Below are 17,539 nucleotides of genomic sequence, written 5' to 3'. Positions count from 1 at the left end.
TGATGGAGAATCAACTTTTCAGAAGAATTTGTTCCCACTGCTAACTGCCTTCACTGCTAAAAAGTGAGCTTATTTTCTCATTTTCCAGCCACTGCTTCTTTGAATTTTTTCCCTACCAGCCTTAAACACCAAATTCAATTAGCTGAATTTTAAATTCTCAAGTATGGAGTTGTTTTTGAGTCTATCTCCTCTCCTTAAAAAAAGCAGGAGAAAGAAAGGAAAATATCTACTTTTCAGTAAAGAAAACCAACAAAACCAAGATTAGGATCATTTGGTAGAAAAAATGGAGAGAAGGTTCTACCAGAAATTTCAAGTGTTCACATTTGAAATCCCACATTACATCATTCTGACAAGTTTAGTACTTACTGTAACAAATGGTTGTCTAAGGGTCCCCTGAAATGTTGTAGGAAAACAAAATAAGACAGTGTAGGTATTATCAATTTTTAAGTCCTTTAAGAACCTCAAGTAACAAAAGTACCAGAAACTCAAGGAAGCGCTAGAGTGGCAATTTCAAAAGCACTGAAGTGCAAATCTCACTCACTTGAAATGTGACTAATATCTATGCATTCACGTTGTAATGAAAACATTACCTAAATAAATATTACAGTTCCCTTTTTGCAGATAAAGAACTGAGCTGGAACACTTTCACAGATTTACGAACAGAATCAGGCTCAGCCAAAAGGGCAAAACAAAGGAAGTTTTTTGATCCCATATACTGCTCATCCCATTAGACAACATATCCTTCAGAATAAATGAGGACAGTAAGATTCAGTCTTTAGGCAGACTAATGACAGATCTACTCTGTATTTGCTATAGTCACAGAAGAATAATAGAATTACATGGATTTTCCCCATTAGGAGAGAAAAGAAAAGCACAGGTTGAAATGCCTAAATTAGAGGTAAGCCCTAACAAATTTGTAGTTCAGTACCTTTGAGGTGTTGATGTAACTTTTGAATTTTTTTCCTTTTTCAAAAAAAGAGACAAGCAAATGAAATTCAATAATGTATAAATTATGATCATTTTGTGATCAGCAGAGGAGCATCACAAATCTGAATAAAGCTTAGTTTGTTTCGCACAAAGTCTTCCACACATCCTGTGAGGAGATACTTCATCCTTTGAGCAATATGCTGCTTTTCTAAGCAATGCGCAGATGAGCAAGGGATTTGAACAATTCAAACATGGGATTTAACTATCTTCTATTCCTTATAAATTACATTTTTCTTTAATAAACTTAGCCAGGATCTGAGCTCTTGCTGAGCATCCCATTTGCAGAGGTCCCCATTATACACTATGTTTTCTGTTGCTCTGCTTTACATTTCTGTCTCTGGCAATCATTAACATGTAGGTTCCTGGCATAGCCATGGGCCATAAAGTCGACATCTAAACAAATACTGAACCAAAAAAAGATATTAAAAGAACAAAAAAACAAGAAAAATCACCCTTTCTTCCCTTACCATGTTGAATACAGCCATAGTTAATATTATAGCAGTGGTTGTCAATGTAAGAGTGATCCGTGGCCAAGGACGGTTTGCGATTATTCCAGATGATTTCAGGATCCACAACAATGAAGCTGATGCTTTCTTGCTACATTGCTAAGTGCAAAGAGTTTAAAAAAGAGAAAACAAAAATAGCCTTAGTATATTTGATTACTGTAAACAAGGGTAGAATTAAGAAAGCTCAAGATTGAGGGCAGCATTAATCTTGAAACATTGTACAGAAATATTCAACTATTATATTCTCATAAGAGTTACAGATCATGATTATACATGAAACTAAACGCAAGTTTAGTTAAAATATCTGCCATAATATCAATTCTGTTGAATAATTATAATTTGCAAGTACCTTATTAAATATTCAATATATATTACTAATAATAAGAAATACAGAGTTTACAGCAGTGTCATTACCTCTAATATCAGTAAAAAACAAGCAAACAAACTGCCCTCCCCCACCTCAATTGAAAGAGCAGTATTTAGTAGCCTCTGGAAACTTCAAAATGTAAATAGTGACTCTGCAAAGTCTTTGACAGAGACAGAGGACTCCTTATGCAGGATATAGGCTGTACTCATATCCCTGGCAGTCTACAAAACAGTGGGGTTTCTGGGTTTTTCTTTCATTTGTTTGGAGACTTGTTTGACAGTTTATGTGAAAGGTAAGTCAGCAAGGTAAATCAACCTTCCCTAAAACTATCTAGAAAACAAACAAGCATTTCATACAACAACTGGACTTAAAATTTGATACAAAGAGCATTTAGTGAATAGAAAATTTTTCTTATATAGTGGCAAAAATTAACAATAAAAAGCTCTGACTCATTTAACCTGCTTCGAAGAACACATTGAAATAGCCTCCATTCATACATGCATAGTGCCTAGAGGCACCAGATGGTCACACAGAATAAATAACAATTTGTGGCATATCCAATAAATATTAATTTTCCCAAAACTTTAGCATTGAGGAGATAAGATTGCCTAGAAGCATCTTGTGCCCTTTCCAAATGTCAAATTCATCTATACTGAAACCTCTGTAAAAAAGGCAATGAAAAGTTAAGGAACACAACAGTCCCACAAAAGCATTCGCATTTATCAACTCGTTTTCTCTATTTACTTACTCTATTATCAGAGATCACTTTACCTACTGTTTTCACCCCAGCTACAGCAATCATCAGAGATACAAGCACAGGAAGTCTCTGAAATGAGAACTCAAGCACTAAAAACTACTAAATACAGGACTTAATTTACAGCACTTATCTCTTAGTTCAGGTTCAATAGCTTCGGCACATCATGCTAAATTACGCTATTACCCAACACGTGTGATGTAGTTTGCATGAAGGTCTTTGTCATACTGCAGGTAATATTTCCCTCCTAATTACACACTATTTGGACAAGTCCACTATGTATCTAGAACTTTTTTACATATTGTTTCCCTTTACGACAGGGAGTTTTGCATACTGGATTGGAAAGATTCTGAATGAATGAAGTCAGTTTTCAGGGAGGGCAAAACAATAACTGGAATCTCAAGGATGGACAAAGAAAAGGGAAAAAATAGGCAGCTTTATATACACATTACTCCTCCCCCATATTAAAAAAAAAAAACATAAGCTAAAGGGACCTGCATTTTTGAGCAAGAAACTCCTGCTCAAATTCCTTTTTGAACTTCCAAACCTTATTCTCCACCCCTAAGTACATAGCAAATATCAAGATAATTTGAATCCACATGTAGATTTTAGAAAAGTTTTGTCATCCTTCCCACTTTATTAAAGTAAAAAGCACAAAGCCTAGATTGCTGCTGTTACTAGAGAAGGTGAGTGTTCAACCGGATGCAGGGAATGGATTTGTGTGAAAATGAATTATTCAGTTATCCGTCTACTCTGCCTAAAGCCTAGTAAGTCAAGGAGCATGGGTTTATGGCAAATTAAAATAGTCACGAAATCATGCCTTAAATTACTCTTTGCCTGTGCCATACCACACACCTGGAGCTCTACTACAACTTCACCTACATTATTCTGTGATTTTCTTGGGAGCTTAGAAGTAGCTGGATTAGTTAGATTAGGGACAAAGCTAGGCAGGAACAGTGAGAAAGTATGAGAAATATGAAGTGGGTAAGAAATTATATAGATAAAGCAGTACATCGTGTTCTCCTTTCTGAATTATGTTACAAGGAGCTATACTGTTCAAGGAAAGTCTTTAGGATAAGAAATTCCAAGAAAAGAAGCTGTTGATGAAAATAAATTATCTGGCCTAAGCCAGATATATTTTATTACGAAATTTACTGGTTTTAGGTTATCGGACTAAAGGATAATCAAATTAAACACAAAGACCTGGCAAAGATCAAAAGGACAATGATAGATGCTAGAACCAAAGTAACCTAATCACTGAAGACCAGAAGCCACTGAACCTGCTGCTCCTAAGACCATCGAAGGAGAATGTTTCAGACACGGTTTGTGATGGGAAACCTAGCAAGAAGCCTCAACAAAAGAAACTCCCTTTCCAGGATGCCCTGCAGATTAAGGGCGATTACTGCCTAAATTGATAGTATGCTGGCACGGGGCAGATAATTTTGCAATGGAGCAGAGAGAAACTTGGGATCGTGTGAAACATTATGGCATGTTTTAACGGCATTGTGGGTATGTGGAAAACTTACAGGATGTTTAGGGGACAGGACACAGGAGAGGAAAGGGAGGGATAAATGCGGATCAGGGAGGAACAAGCACAGGTAAATGGAGAAGAGAAGGGATGAAAGGAAATGGCCACATGTAAACACTTGCCTAAATGAGTCTATTGCATATTCTTATTAAATCCTATCTCTAACCACCTTCTGTGTAAGTGCAGTCCTTATTCTGAGCCTGCATGTGTGAAAATGCCAGCAAACTTCATGCTGGCCTAGATGGCAAGTAGCACAGGATGGGTGCCAGCCACTGGAGAGAGAGATCACCTACCTAAGGCAACGGGAGGCCTGGGTGCCAGTAACTGAAGTGTCTCAGACCAGTCCCTGGAGAGACACACAGGGTGTGCGGGGAGTGTGTGTGTAACCATTAGGAAACTTCAAGCTGGCATGGCTGAGAAGTAGGAGATCTATATTTGGAGAGACCCAAGGTTTGAGCCAGTCACTGCTTAAGGGGGGCAGAGCCTGGGCATGGATATTGTATTGACTTGAAGTCCACACCGAGTGACCCACAAAGGCGAGCGTGCCTGTGGCTGACCACAGTCAGGGTGTGTGTATACTGCACTAGCAAAGATCAGTCCTGATCAGCCAGCAAGGAGGCACTAGACCATCAGCGTCGATCATATTTACGTGAGTGCTGCTTGTCGTTGTGTGGGTGCTGTAAGAGAGCTGCTCTCTCCGTGGATCTGTGCGGCTGGTCCTGTGCCTACGGTTTATGCCTGTGTGCCCATTGGGAATACGTGCTCAGTCTCACTGCCGGTTGTACCTGGGACACGGTCCGGACAGCCTCCCATTGATGGGAGTGGGACAGGAGGATCCCCTGCGTCTTTAACTCCATCAAACTGGGCTCCAGCGGACCAGGAAGGAGCACTCCCCCAGCTCCTGAACTCCACTGGAACCAACAGGCTCTAGCAGCTCTTACTTTCAATTTCAGAACTTAAAAAACATGCGCCAGTAACAGATGCAAAACAATGTCATAAAAAAAAGATGCTTTCAAGTTTTTCTAGTGGTAAGCAATGTAAATTGATGGTTCCCTCTGCACAGATGAACAACAAAATTAAGTTTCACACAGAAAGTCTCTGTTGAATCCCAGTATATAAATACACGAATGTTGGCATCAAATGATGAAGACTTCTCAGACTTTTCTATTTCAATGCTTCCAATTGTTAAATTTGAACTTTCTTCATTTTTTTAAAGTAATCATTGAAAAAGTTACAGTACAGAATTGCTAGGATTACTTAGCAATGTCCATGCTGAGAACTGCATTTATTGCTGAGGACTGCTTTATCGCTTTCCAAGTACTCGTACACTTTTGAACAGACTTGTGTAACTTCTGTACCAAAATTCCTTGCAATAATTCTAGATTTCCTTTGTTTACAAGATTTTTACCAGTATCACCTGACTTTGCTAATGTATTTTAGCAAGGAGGAACTAACTGGACTGATTTTCTGCATTTCTTTAAAAAGTTCTTTTTCTCCTTCCATTAAAAAAAAAAAAAAAGATTTTTATGTTCTCTGGGCAACTTCATCACTAAGAAAAGTTCTAGAGAATAAAATAAATTTCAGGAAACAATGTATCATTCAGCCAGTGTGATTAATCAATAAAGAAATTCCATTATTACAGCTGCTATTGCTAAAATTACAGATATTGCTGGCTCTGTCCTGAAGAGAAATGTGTTGTTAGACTGCAACTTCAAAAATGAAGTTGTAGATAGTTATTTCCACTTGTAAAACAGAAGCACACCAGAACTCAGTGATGCATTTCTTGACAGGCTGTTTAACGCACAGCTCTGAGTCCTGGAGGCAAAGGACCACTGTTTATTTGGTACATCTGTCATGCCCACCTGGTTTGTTGAATAGATGACAGGTCTTTCTAATAGCAAAGACAGCAGCCTACACAGGTTAAGGCAATGAGGCTCCTGAAAGGAAAATTTGTGACAAAACCCTGATTCACACTAAAAATCTTTAAACCACTGAGTAGAAATTCCCTGGAAAACATGAAAGAATACATTGTTGATCAATAATTCTCTATGTGAATTAACCAATTTGCTGAACTTCATTTCACTTTTAAGCAGTCTAAATCCAGTCCATACATAGTACAACTGCAGCAGTTCAGTACTGCTGAAAATTTAGGGAACTCCTGGAAGCAGAACTGGAGTGCTGGGGTGATCACTAAATTCAGACTCTTAATAGCACTGGCAGAAATATGCAGGTTTATTTTGCTGATTCAATAGCTTACCGCAAACACTTTTTCTTGTAAATGTTATGTCTCATTTGCAATTTTCTTAAGAAAATGGAGAATGACATGAAAGGAAGTAATCATTTCTAGAAAGCATGCAAGAAGGGTAAGACATCAGATCTCAGTAGCATTAGCTTCTGTGTTTATTCTAAGTGGAGCTGGCAGAATATGGTTCAGTGTTTATCATTTACCAACTAGAAATAATAGGTATTTGTAGTATGAAAGGTGACTAATGTATCACCTTTTCATCTGAACATGTTAAATCTGATATGACAGCTCAGCATGATAGTGAGTAATAACTTATTTTGAATATTCAGGTTATTAAAATATATCCTGTGTTGTCTTTCCACACACAAAAACCTACTTCAGCTTTTAACAAAATGAATGCTGTCTTTCTGAGTGAGATCAAGGAACTGGTGCGAGAATTAATTGTGACAGCTATGTTGTAGATGAAAGACAGTGTCGCAAGAGCTGTCACACTTCTCCTTCACATGCTAGTAGAGGCTGGAACATCTTGACTGAAGACCTCTTATTTACAGAAAGCCAGTAAATCACATTTTCTATAGTTCTATTATTGTTCTTTGCATTTTGCATTCAAATACAACTTAACATTTTGCTAATACTGATGTTACAAAGAATGGAATCAAGAGAAACAAAAAGCCCCCAAATTCGGGGTTTTTTCACATGCTCATTTTCAGACTTGAAGAAGACACCAAAGTGTAAATCCAAAAAATTGGCTGACAGTGATTACAGTGACCTAAGCTTGAAGAAGGGTGATTTTTGTATGGAGACACAAGTTTATATTTCACATACTTTCTAATGTTCCTAGTGTTGATAAAAAGGACCAATGTAGTTCTAAAATGAGTACTGTAACATCAAGCTTTTGAACTCCATGGTGGCACCTGTAAATCTAAGCCAGGCATTTTGAATCATACAAAATGCATCCAGGTGAAGAGTCTACTCAACTTATGTTGGACACAACTGGTTTGACAAAAGCTAGAATCTTGAATAAAGAAATAACAGGAAAAACTGAAGTTGGTATCACATTTTTAATTTCACCATACTTTGCAGGGTTTGTTATCCTTCACAAAGGGTCATGTTAAAATGGCCATGTGGTTCACTTCAACTATCTCATTCAAAGAACATGGCAGAGCGCCGTATAAATATGTCTTTAGGCACTCAGAGTTCAGTCCTGGTACTTCCTGTGCTGCCTTCCTCATTCAAGAAAACGTACAGTTGCTGTGTTATATGCTATTTTAAGGCACGACGTTTTCAGTCCCTCCCGTCCAAGTTTTTCTTTCACATGAAATATTTAAAGAGCCAGTGGTTTTGAGAAAGAGCAAATCTGAAGGCCTTTTTAAAGACAGTGCTCAGAGCACTAAGCTAGAGGAAGGAGTTCTGAATGGTACGTTCTACGTTGACCAAGTCTTGGTCTCCAAGTAAGAAGGTACCACCCAAAAACTGCCTCATGCAACAGGAGCCCTCATCTGTGACCATGATGCAGTACTTAAACATCCTGGATATCACCTCTCAGGTAATATATGTAAAAGAACCTTCAAAACAATCTGGATGCTCTCTGCTTTCATCCTTCTTATTAATTAATGGTAGGGAAAATTGTTTGCATACTGGAGTGTTGGTAGTAGGAAGCACACACGGATATCTCTCTATCTGGAGGTAATTTACAATCTCATCTTGGGCAAAGACACTAAAAGGCAGCATTGACAGATTTTAAAAAAAATTAAGGTAGTCTCACTCATCAAAAAATATTAAAAGAGAAGTTATCGGCACAACAGACGTAAGAAACTTGTGGTTTTCACCAGGCTAGGCAACTTCTTCCATTGTTCACAATTACATAACATGTCATAAACATGTAACTCAAGAAAGAGTAAGGAGAAGGATTTTTGTTACTGAAATCAGTACATTTCTAACAGTTCCTGAAGTCTGAACATAGTACTTTACTGAGTGATGATGGATTTGCTGTTGCAGTGCCTGTGCAAGAGACTCATCAGAAGACTTTTAGGTTTGGTGAGCCTCTTTCATGGACCCTGCTGTAGGTGCCAAAGTGCCTCTCTGCTTTTTCCCTGTCTTCCCCCATCCCTGTTTTAATCTTAATTTACAAGCAAAGGCTTACTACTGAAGAAACTGAAGGGCCTCGATCTTTCAGTCGTATCTACATTAAGAGAGACACTCACATCAGAGGTAAGATTCCAGGTCAAAAATAATTTCCAAGTAGTGCTGGTGCTGATATTCCTGTCCTTGCAGAGCTTTTAAGTATCTTAAGTGTACACAGTCTTTCTGACTGTTAAGTACCAATGCCAATTGCTTTAAAGTAAAATACAAATCCCTGCAAACAAAGGTAAAGATTGTCAGTGGTGTGGTGTAATTCAACTAATAAATAACATGCTCTCTTCTAGCAGGGACAGGACTGCTTACATATTGACTGCACTTTGCTAGATGTTCTGGTGACCTCAAATCAGAATATCTTTCTCAGATGCGGAGCCAAACATTTTCTGATGTTTGTTTTGTTGGTATTGTGCTCTGCTAAGTCTACCATTCAATTGGGTATTTAAGAGAGACTATAAACATGTTCAGATGAGATGATAGGAAAGAAATGTTATTACTTCTAATCTTCCTTGTTAGCTGAAGTAGCTAAATAGGTTTGCAAGGTATGAACATATGCAACAAAAAAACATTTCATATTAATGGAAAAAAACTGGCACAAAGAGCATGTGGTATCAATTAAGTGCACATGTGTCCCAGGTAATGCAAAGAAATTTTTGAGACAGTATTTGAATTAGTGCACAAAGAACATCTGCTTGAGACTAATACTTCTTCAGCAGGCTACCTCAGCTACCATGGAGATCTTTCCTTTACATTCTTACTGTGCTTTTTTTTCCTAGTGTTTGCATTACATTTTCCAATCTATCATTTAGGTAACCAGATCTCTTGCTTCCTTGCATTCACATCAGGAGGCAAAACACATTTAACAGATACCAAGTCTGAGGCATTCACACTCATTCTATGAACTCATCTATACTTCAAGAAGATAAAGAGAAAAGACACAGAAAATATATAAGCTAAAGGACAATCACTGTTCTCTATCTGCATGTAATTTGGGAAGGAAACCTCTCAAGGAAAATCAAAAGAAAATATTCAAAACTAATAAAAAAGAATTAGCCAACATTTAAAATATGAAAATGTAAGCCAGAAAGGATCTTTAAGACCAAAAATACTCATAGTCTTAAGATTTAAGTCCGAATACTGTGATTATCTAAAAAAGTAAAAAAAAAAAAAAAAGCATAGGGACAAAGAAGTAATTAGACTAGAAAAGCTATAAATCCACTTCAAGTTTCAGGACATATGCCAATTTTAGCTAGGACTGATGAAGGTTTAATGCCCATGGGGAAACGACTGTTTCTATGAGAATGGTCAGCCCTCCCTGCCCTCGGCCTGTTTGCCCAAGAGCGGCAGGGGATGACACGCCACAAAGGCAGGATCTGCTGGAAGTCTGTAACCACGTTATTTGTCCTCCCACTCTGTCGCATCATTTGATGGAAACTATTCCTATTCTTATTAATAGGAATAATATTCCTATTCTTATTTAATGGCTGATGTTATCACGCCAAAACAGATTGAGTTGGACCCCACTGCAGTGCTGCCAAACAGTAAAATCAACTAATAATAAACTCAGAGTGAAAGAACGAGCATAAATCTCTTCTTACAATATTGTAATTAAATTCTGTAAGCGCTAGTAATTTTAGCATTGCAGTCTGGATTTTTGTTTTGTTTTGTTTTGAGCCCCTCAGCCACGAGCGGGCACCTCGAGGAAAGCCTGGGTAAGAAAGGGCAGAAAATGTTGGGCAGAGAGAGGAGGAGGGAACAAAAAGAGTGAGAAACAGCGGAGGAAACACCGAGGGAGGAGGAGGAGGTGCTCCATGCTGGAGCAGATGTCCACACTGCGGTCCATGGAGGACCCGTGCTGGAGCAGGTGGGTGTTCCTGAAGGAACTGCAGCCTGTGGAGACCCCACGCTGGAGCAGGGGGAAAGTGTGAAGCGAAGGAGCAGCAGAGAGAAATGTCTAGGTACTGACCACCCTCCAGCCCTCCTTGTGCTGCCTGGGGGGAGGTAGAGGAGTCTGGAGCGAAGGAGTGAAGCTGAGTTTGGGAGAGGGGGGAGGAATGGTGTGGCTTTAATGTTTGGTTTTGTTTCTTACTACCCAGATCTATTTTAATTGGCAATAAATTAAATTAATTTTCCCCAAGTCGAGTTTGCTTTGTCTATGACAGTAATTGGTAAGTGATCTCCCTACCTTTATCGCAACCCACGAGCTTTCTCATCCTATTTTCCTCCCCCGTCGCGCTGAGGAGGTAGAGTGAGTGAGCAGCTGGGCGGGCGTCTGGCCCATAGTCAAGGCTAACCCACCACAGTTCATCTGTCAGGGTCAGTCAGGCCCCAAAAATGCTCTTCTTTTTTTGTACATTTTTAGAAAAGAGATCTTTGGTGATTTTAAACTCTGTGATTACATGCAGGTGTGTGTACACACAAGCACATCCACATTTACTACAAGCATTCTGCAGGGGAATCCAAAATGTATCCCTTAAGAAAAAGAGGTGGGAAAAACCCACACTGGCAAAAAATACCCAAACCCAAACCCAATTGGGATTAGGACAATAAAGTGTGATTTCTGTTAACACTGACACTATAGCGTTAAAACCCAGATATTGATACTTGTTCACTTGAGAATTTCAGGCTTTTTCTTCTGGAATGGAAGCATTTACAATTATGGGTCAGATACTGCAATGGACATGCTACTGAAACTTAACATAGCGTGTCACTGTGGTTAAAGCTGCAAAACAATACCTGGATTTTGACATGAAGGAAGAAATCTCAGGGATAGGACAGGGGAAAGATAAACCTACTGCCTCCTTTGTTAGCTGCCTCTCATCCATCACCTTACAGAACTATGGCCACGCTCGTGAAGGAAAGAGCGCTGCATCAACTATGGTCATAACTTACTTGCTGAAAGGCTTCTTAGCAGCATAGCTTCTGCATTAGAACAGCTGAACTCATAAAGACATAAGAGCCCCTAGACATAAATAGCCCCTCTTCAAGCTATTTAGGTTAGAACATGACATCTTGCAAGTCAACAGAAATGCAATAATAGGTCTCCATTTCTGGGAAGTATTTACAGCACATACAAGACACAGGAAAAACAGCATTGAAAGCAGGTGTTAGATACTATTCAAGCGGTGCAACTCCTCAACTCTGACTTGGGATATTTGCTTAGCCATCCCTTCAAATGCAGAAAAATATGTTTGTATTCCTCCTAAGCTACACTATAAACAAAAGCCCCAGGAGAGTTTATGTCCCAGCACTTCTTCATACCATTTCATTGGCACCTCTTTTTCCTACAGGAAAAAGGCTGGCTTTTCCTTGAAGGATTTTTTTTTTTTTTTTTTAATTTGCTTATTCAACAGCAGTACTCTGACTCCATCATTTTACTCCTATGTCAATAACAAACAGCAATCAAGTCTGACATTACATGAGAACTAATTTTTGCTGTTACATAATAGCAATACCTCTAGGACCTCACTCCAGGGATTTAAAATATTTTAAAATACTGTTGCATTATATCTCAGATGAATTCCTGAGCAGTGGCAGCATCCCTACCTTATTGGAAAGACAACTGAAATGTACATTAATTACATTTTCTTAAAAACATGTCCTGGTTAATTACAAGCCTCTCAAGGGAAGAGGGAGAAATTCTAAAATCCCGCTTCCTCTGTTTCTTGCTTTAACTGCCAGGCCACCTTTCCTTACTGTTTTACTGCATAGTGATGTAATTGTCTTTCCTATGTGCATGTTTTGCTTTTTCATAAAAGATATTTCTCTCAGCTTTCTCTATGGGAGCTTGTGGGAAGATGTAAAGATAAAGAAGTGGGGATTAAGTGACAAGTATACAGATAGTTTTACTCCAGATCACATGCCAAATTCAAATTGCATTCACTTTCTTACAAATCCTGAAATACCTTGTTCTAGATGGAGTTATATGTTGGATCTATTTCAGAATAACTGAAAGGAGGACAATAATATTTGTAAATTATACTATGAAATGCTGAAAGGTTTGCCCAAATCTTGAATTAAATGAAATTCTCAAATTCAGCACATTATTTGGTACAGTAATAGGCATCAGTAACACCTGGACCACTCAATGGCAAAATTAGAATTTTACTATAAAGTTTTTATATATCAAATTAAATTGTTATCGTGAAATAGTCTCTAAACTCAGAAAATGGTCTTATACAACACTTAAACAAATACACAGTTCCCCCAAATTAAAGCATTGATAAGATTAGTCAACCCCTCTAAGCACAGTAACAAAAATTTTTTAAAAGACAGTCAATCAAACAATAATGCAAACCTCTCAGAGGATCCAGCTTCATGGGGGAAAAAGAATATCAGTGTAGGTACAGACAGTCACTGCACTGGCATTTTCTGTTTTTCAGATATATGAGGACATTTTACAGCAAGTTAACACTGACAAAACAATGTCCTCAGAAGCCTGTGCATGCAAGCTTTTCTCATTTAACTGTTACTCTGCAAAGGCAGTGACTTGGCAAAATCAGAACATGTTATTTAAAAGAAAACCATTAACTACTGGATTACATTTCCTTGAATACCTACCAAAAGCTGTCCAGCAAAGCAGATAAACAAAATGAAGGAAAGCAAGAGAAATGCAGCCCCAAATGAAATTCCAAGAAGAGATGTTCTACAAGAAAAGGAAAACATGTATTAATTTCTCTGTTACACATTTGTAGTATGACCTTCCTTTGTGTATAATACTGATGATACGAAAAATTACCATGTGCAAGTTGCAACTTCCAAACTTCAACACTGTGGAAAAGCAATTCCAATCCTTACCAGAATGACAGGCCTTTTTCCTGCCATTTTGTCAACTCAGGAATGCTTGAATTGGCTTTAACTCTGACTTTGTAAAACTATTACCATGAGAAGATAATAATTTCCACACAACTAATTTAAATGACAGAGTGCATTAACAGCAGCAATGTTTTGTTTTTACTTAGAAAGCCTGTATTAAAGAAGCTTCTTGTTGCTTTATTTTTATGCTGTTGATTTTATAATAATTTAAGAGTCTAATAGATACACCAAATTAACTTGTTGGTAGTATACATTCCCCCGCAAAGGTAGAAAAGCAATAGCATGGGACAGTGATGTCCAGTTTTCAGTGTCTTGTGGCTAGAACCTGTGGTATCTGTGATGCTGCAGCCTCTCAGTCAGCAAGGGCCCTAATACAGTGACTGCTATTTCATGAATGAATTAGGTTTCAACACCTCTGAAAACTCCATTTTGTATCAAATTTGATTGGCTGGCCAGTAGATTCTGAAGTATCAGAGGACAGGATAGAAGGAAAACTAAACACCATGAAGAAAAAAGAAAAACAACAACAGACTTTAGATTAAAAAAATTGAGTAATCTATACTCTCCCTGAAATCATCCTTACTCACATGTTCTAGCTCATCCTTTTCTTGTATGTTATAAATAGGAAAGTCTACCCAAAATAGCATCGGCGGATACTCAGTAAACAGAAACAGGGATACAGTAACAATCCGTGCATGCATTCATTCCACAAATGTGGAAATCTCTCTATATGAATACCACAGTTGAGTGTAATTGCTCCATCAGGCACCACATGAGAGCTACTTAGCACAGCTGCCTAGGGAAGGATGCGGCGGGACCTAATTATGTTTAATGAATGCCAAGAAGAGATCAGAAGCTCTGGACCAACTGAGTTGTTTAAGCAAGGGAACTAGATGACATCATGAAGTCTCTCACCTGAGCGTCTGCTTTCAGTTTTAACCACAGATTTGACATTTTTACAGCATTAAAAAATATCTCTCAACTCCTTTGAGCACCAGCAAATATCTTATTTTATCAAACCTTATATGCTAGAAATATTGGCATGACGTTCTAGAAATAAGTTTTATATCCCTTGCTTTTTCCACAAAACTGTAATAAATGTTACATTTTAAGTTAGCTCCTCCATAAATGTATGATTCAGAATTAAAAAACATTATTAATAAAAGCATACATCTCTTCTTGAGAGATGCCAATGTAAATTCAAATACATGCATTTTAGAAACTATAACACTAAAAATTCAGGAGTAGAACTCTATGGAAAAATTTCCTTAGATTACGTACAAATATTGGAAAATATTTTGATCTAACAACAGTGTTAGAGATGCTATTTTCAGGAATGAACAAAAAAGCATTAACTTCACAAACCAATTTGATGCCATATTGCTGCCATTAAAAGCATTTTGGAGAGTAATTTAGGAGCTTCCCTGCCAATCATTAAGAGCGCCTCTTATATGCTAATTATTCATCAGATTTTGGGCTGATGTGAACAGCTGATGAAAAACAAACAGCTGGCAATTCACAACATATATTAATCTTGAAATAATGTTTCGTTTAGAAGTTGTTTGAAAATCATTATTTCTTATGAATACATGTTCTCCAAGAATTTCTCATTGAGACTGAGGCAGTAAACTGTACATCAGAATATGTAAAACTACAGTCTCTACTCTTCGGAATTTAAAATCTAGTAAGCAACAGAAGAGATGAAGGAAAAGGAATGTAATTAACAGGCTTATTTTCTATATATGCCTAAACACATCCAATCATATATGTCCTTCAGTAAGATTCAAGTAACGATTCCTGCGTTTCAAACTATTGCTATTCTTTCTCTGATACGAAGGATACAAAAAAGGAGCCTGCACACCTTAAGAAATGATTCAACACAAGAATAGCCTTACGAGTCAAGTTTGGAGTGCATCCTGGTAGAAGAAGTAATGAAGATGTTTTTGAGAGAAGCCGGAGAGCAAGGGAAATAAAATTAACATGGCATAAGGAGAGCTTATGCAAACAGTACTTAATCATGTGGGCAACAGGCAAGAACTAAAGGCCTTTGTAGCTGTTTTACATCATCAATGATGTTATTGAAGTGGCACAAGAAAAAGAATTACATAGCAAGTTGAACAAGATTCTGATTATCAGGACAAAGAGAAAAGGACTGAGGATAAGGAAAAGTGGTATCTTAGAAGCCAGATTTGAGCAGATTTGAGCTTCTTTTCTGGTAACAGCAGGACTTCTGCTTCAGTTAGGCTAAGCTGAAATAGTTTCATACTGCTCTGTTATGGGTTTGTGTGGTGTGGGTTTTTTTGGTAGCAGGGATGGGGCCGCAGGGCCGGCTCCTGTCAGAAGCTGCTCGAAGCTCCCCCGGCTCGGAGCCGGACCTGCCGCTGGCCCAGGCCGAGCCCGTCAGTGACAGTGGTAACACCTGTGGGAGAACAGATTTAAGAGGGGAAACCTGCAGTGAGTTGGGGGAGTGGGATGTGAGAGGAGCCCCTCTGTGGGTACCGAGGTCAGGGAAGGAGGAGGGGATGCCCCCGCAGCCCATGGAGGGGAGCAGGTGCCCACCTGCAGCCCAGGGAGGAGCCGGTCCCAGAGCAGTGGGTGCCCCCCAAGATGGCCGTGACTCCATGGGAAAGCCTGCGCTGGAGCGGTCTGTGACGGAAGGACTGCAGCCCATGTGAAGGACTCGCGTTGGAGCAGGGGCCGAGCGCGGAGTCCTCCTCCCCCCGAGGAGGAAGGAGCGGCAGAGACAAGGTGTGAGGAACCGACCCCGTCCCCTGCTCCCCTGGGGAGAGAGAACCGGGAGTGGGGCTGAGGCGGGAAGGAGGGAGGGCGGGGGGGAAGGTGTGCCAAGGTTTGGTTTTACTTCCCAATATCCTTGTTTTGACTTGATTGGTAGCAAATTAAATTGATTTTGTTTTTTCCCCAAGTTGAGCCTGTCTTTTGCCCGTGACCGTAAGTGGTGAGCGATCCCTCCCTGTCCTTGTCTCGGCCCACGAGCCTCCCTTTGTATTTTCTCCTTCCCACCCCACCGGGGCTGGGGGGGAGGAGTGAGCGAGCGGCTGTGTGGCGCTTTGTTAGCGGCTGGGCTGAAACCACAACATGCTCCTTAGAATGAAAGAAGTGGGCTGAAAATGCTATAATGGGAAGCAAATTACTAAAAATTAAGTGCCACCATAAACAAGCCTCATTTGAGGCAATGACCATAGGGGAGCCATAACATGCATTTCTTTTTTGTCACTGGAACATTACAAAAACAGTACAGGTCTTCGCGGTAAACTAATCTCGCCTTTATCGTGTAGAGCCATCAAACGCATTGCACAAGTCACCAAATGCATTGCATTGACAGATGTGGGCAAAGCATTTTGTCAGAAGACCACCTGGGATCCCATAAGCAGCAAAGTTTTTACCTGCCTCTTCCTATGCTTCAAGGAATGCCCTCATTTCTGAAAGGTCTGCTCTCTGCTACAGTGCCCCACCAGGAACCCTAACAGGACAACCCTTGACAATAACCTACAGAGGGACAGAGTTTAAAATTGAGGAAACAATATGAGAACTTCCCAGGCTTCAGATAGTTCCAAGTCAAAATAATTCATGATCTTGGCTATCCTCCTCATCTTCTCGTTTCATCAGTAAATACCTGTTTTGAATAATTAATTTTCATCAGGTGGTACGAGCTTGGAAAAAAAAATTTGTACTTACACATAATTATGTCTTGTTGGTAACATTTTAACTCAAAAATAAAAATTTATTATGAATATAAAGATACTGAAAAATGGAGAAGAGAACATATTCTTTCTACACTTTTTTAACTTTTAGGAAAATATGTGACTTATGGCGCATGTCCCTTAATGGGATGTAGAGAATTTCTTTAGCTTGCCAGGTAATTAACATTCATGTTTTGAACTATTTGATTGCAAATTCTCTTGAGGTGCTAAAATCATAATGAAGCAATTAAAAATGACAATTATACAAGGCAATACTGCATTCAGACTTTTTTGGTATCTAATAGTTGCTATTTCTTTCTTAATTTGACTGATGCTTTCACTAAGCCATCAATGAATTCCATGCCTATGTCGACCAGCTGTATGGCAGTTTCAGCATTAAGAAAAATCATCTGAGTATTATAATGCCACTTGAGGTTTTTTAAAATCAGAGACAGCAGAAAAATATCTAGTAATGATGGTTTTCTTTCATTTATACTGTC

The 17,539-nt window shown here is 38.9% G+C and overlaps 1 protein-coding gene across 2 annotated transcripts in view; it reads right to left on the bottom strand.

The window, feature by feature from the left end:
• Window positions 1–17,539, bottom strand: part of ADCY2 (adenylate cyclase 2) — a 216,699-nt gene that overhangs the window by 36,790 nt on the left and 162,370 nt on the right. For both annotated transcript variants that reach the window (XM_030041979.2, XM_030041980.2), the window contains 2 exons: window positions 13,084–13,168; window positions 1,455–1,592 (listed from right to left, as the gene is read on the bottom strand). In XM_030041979.2, coding sequence (XP_029897839.1) covers window positions 1,455–1,592; window positions 13,084–13,168 — 223 coding nt within the window. The remainder of the gene's footprint in view (window positions 1–1,454; window positions 1,593–13,083; window positions 13,169–17,539) is intronic.

This window comes from Aquila chrysaetos, chromosome 18, assembly GCF_900496995.4.
Source record: "Aquila chrysaetos chrysaetos chromosome 18, bAquChr1.4, whole genome shotgun sequence".
Lineage (NCBI taxonomy): Eukaryota > Metazoa > Chordata > Aves > Accipitriformes > Accipitridae > Aquila > Aquila chrysaetos.
This window is presented reverse-complemented; position numbering and strand designations above follow the sequence as displayed.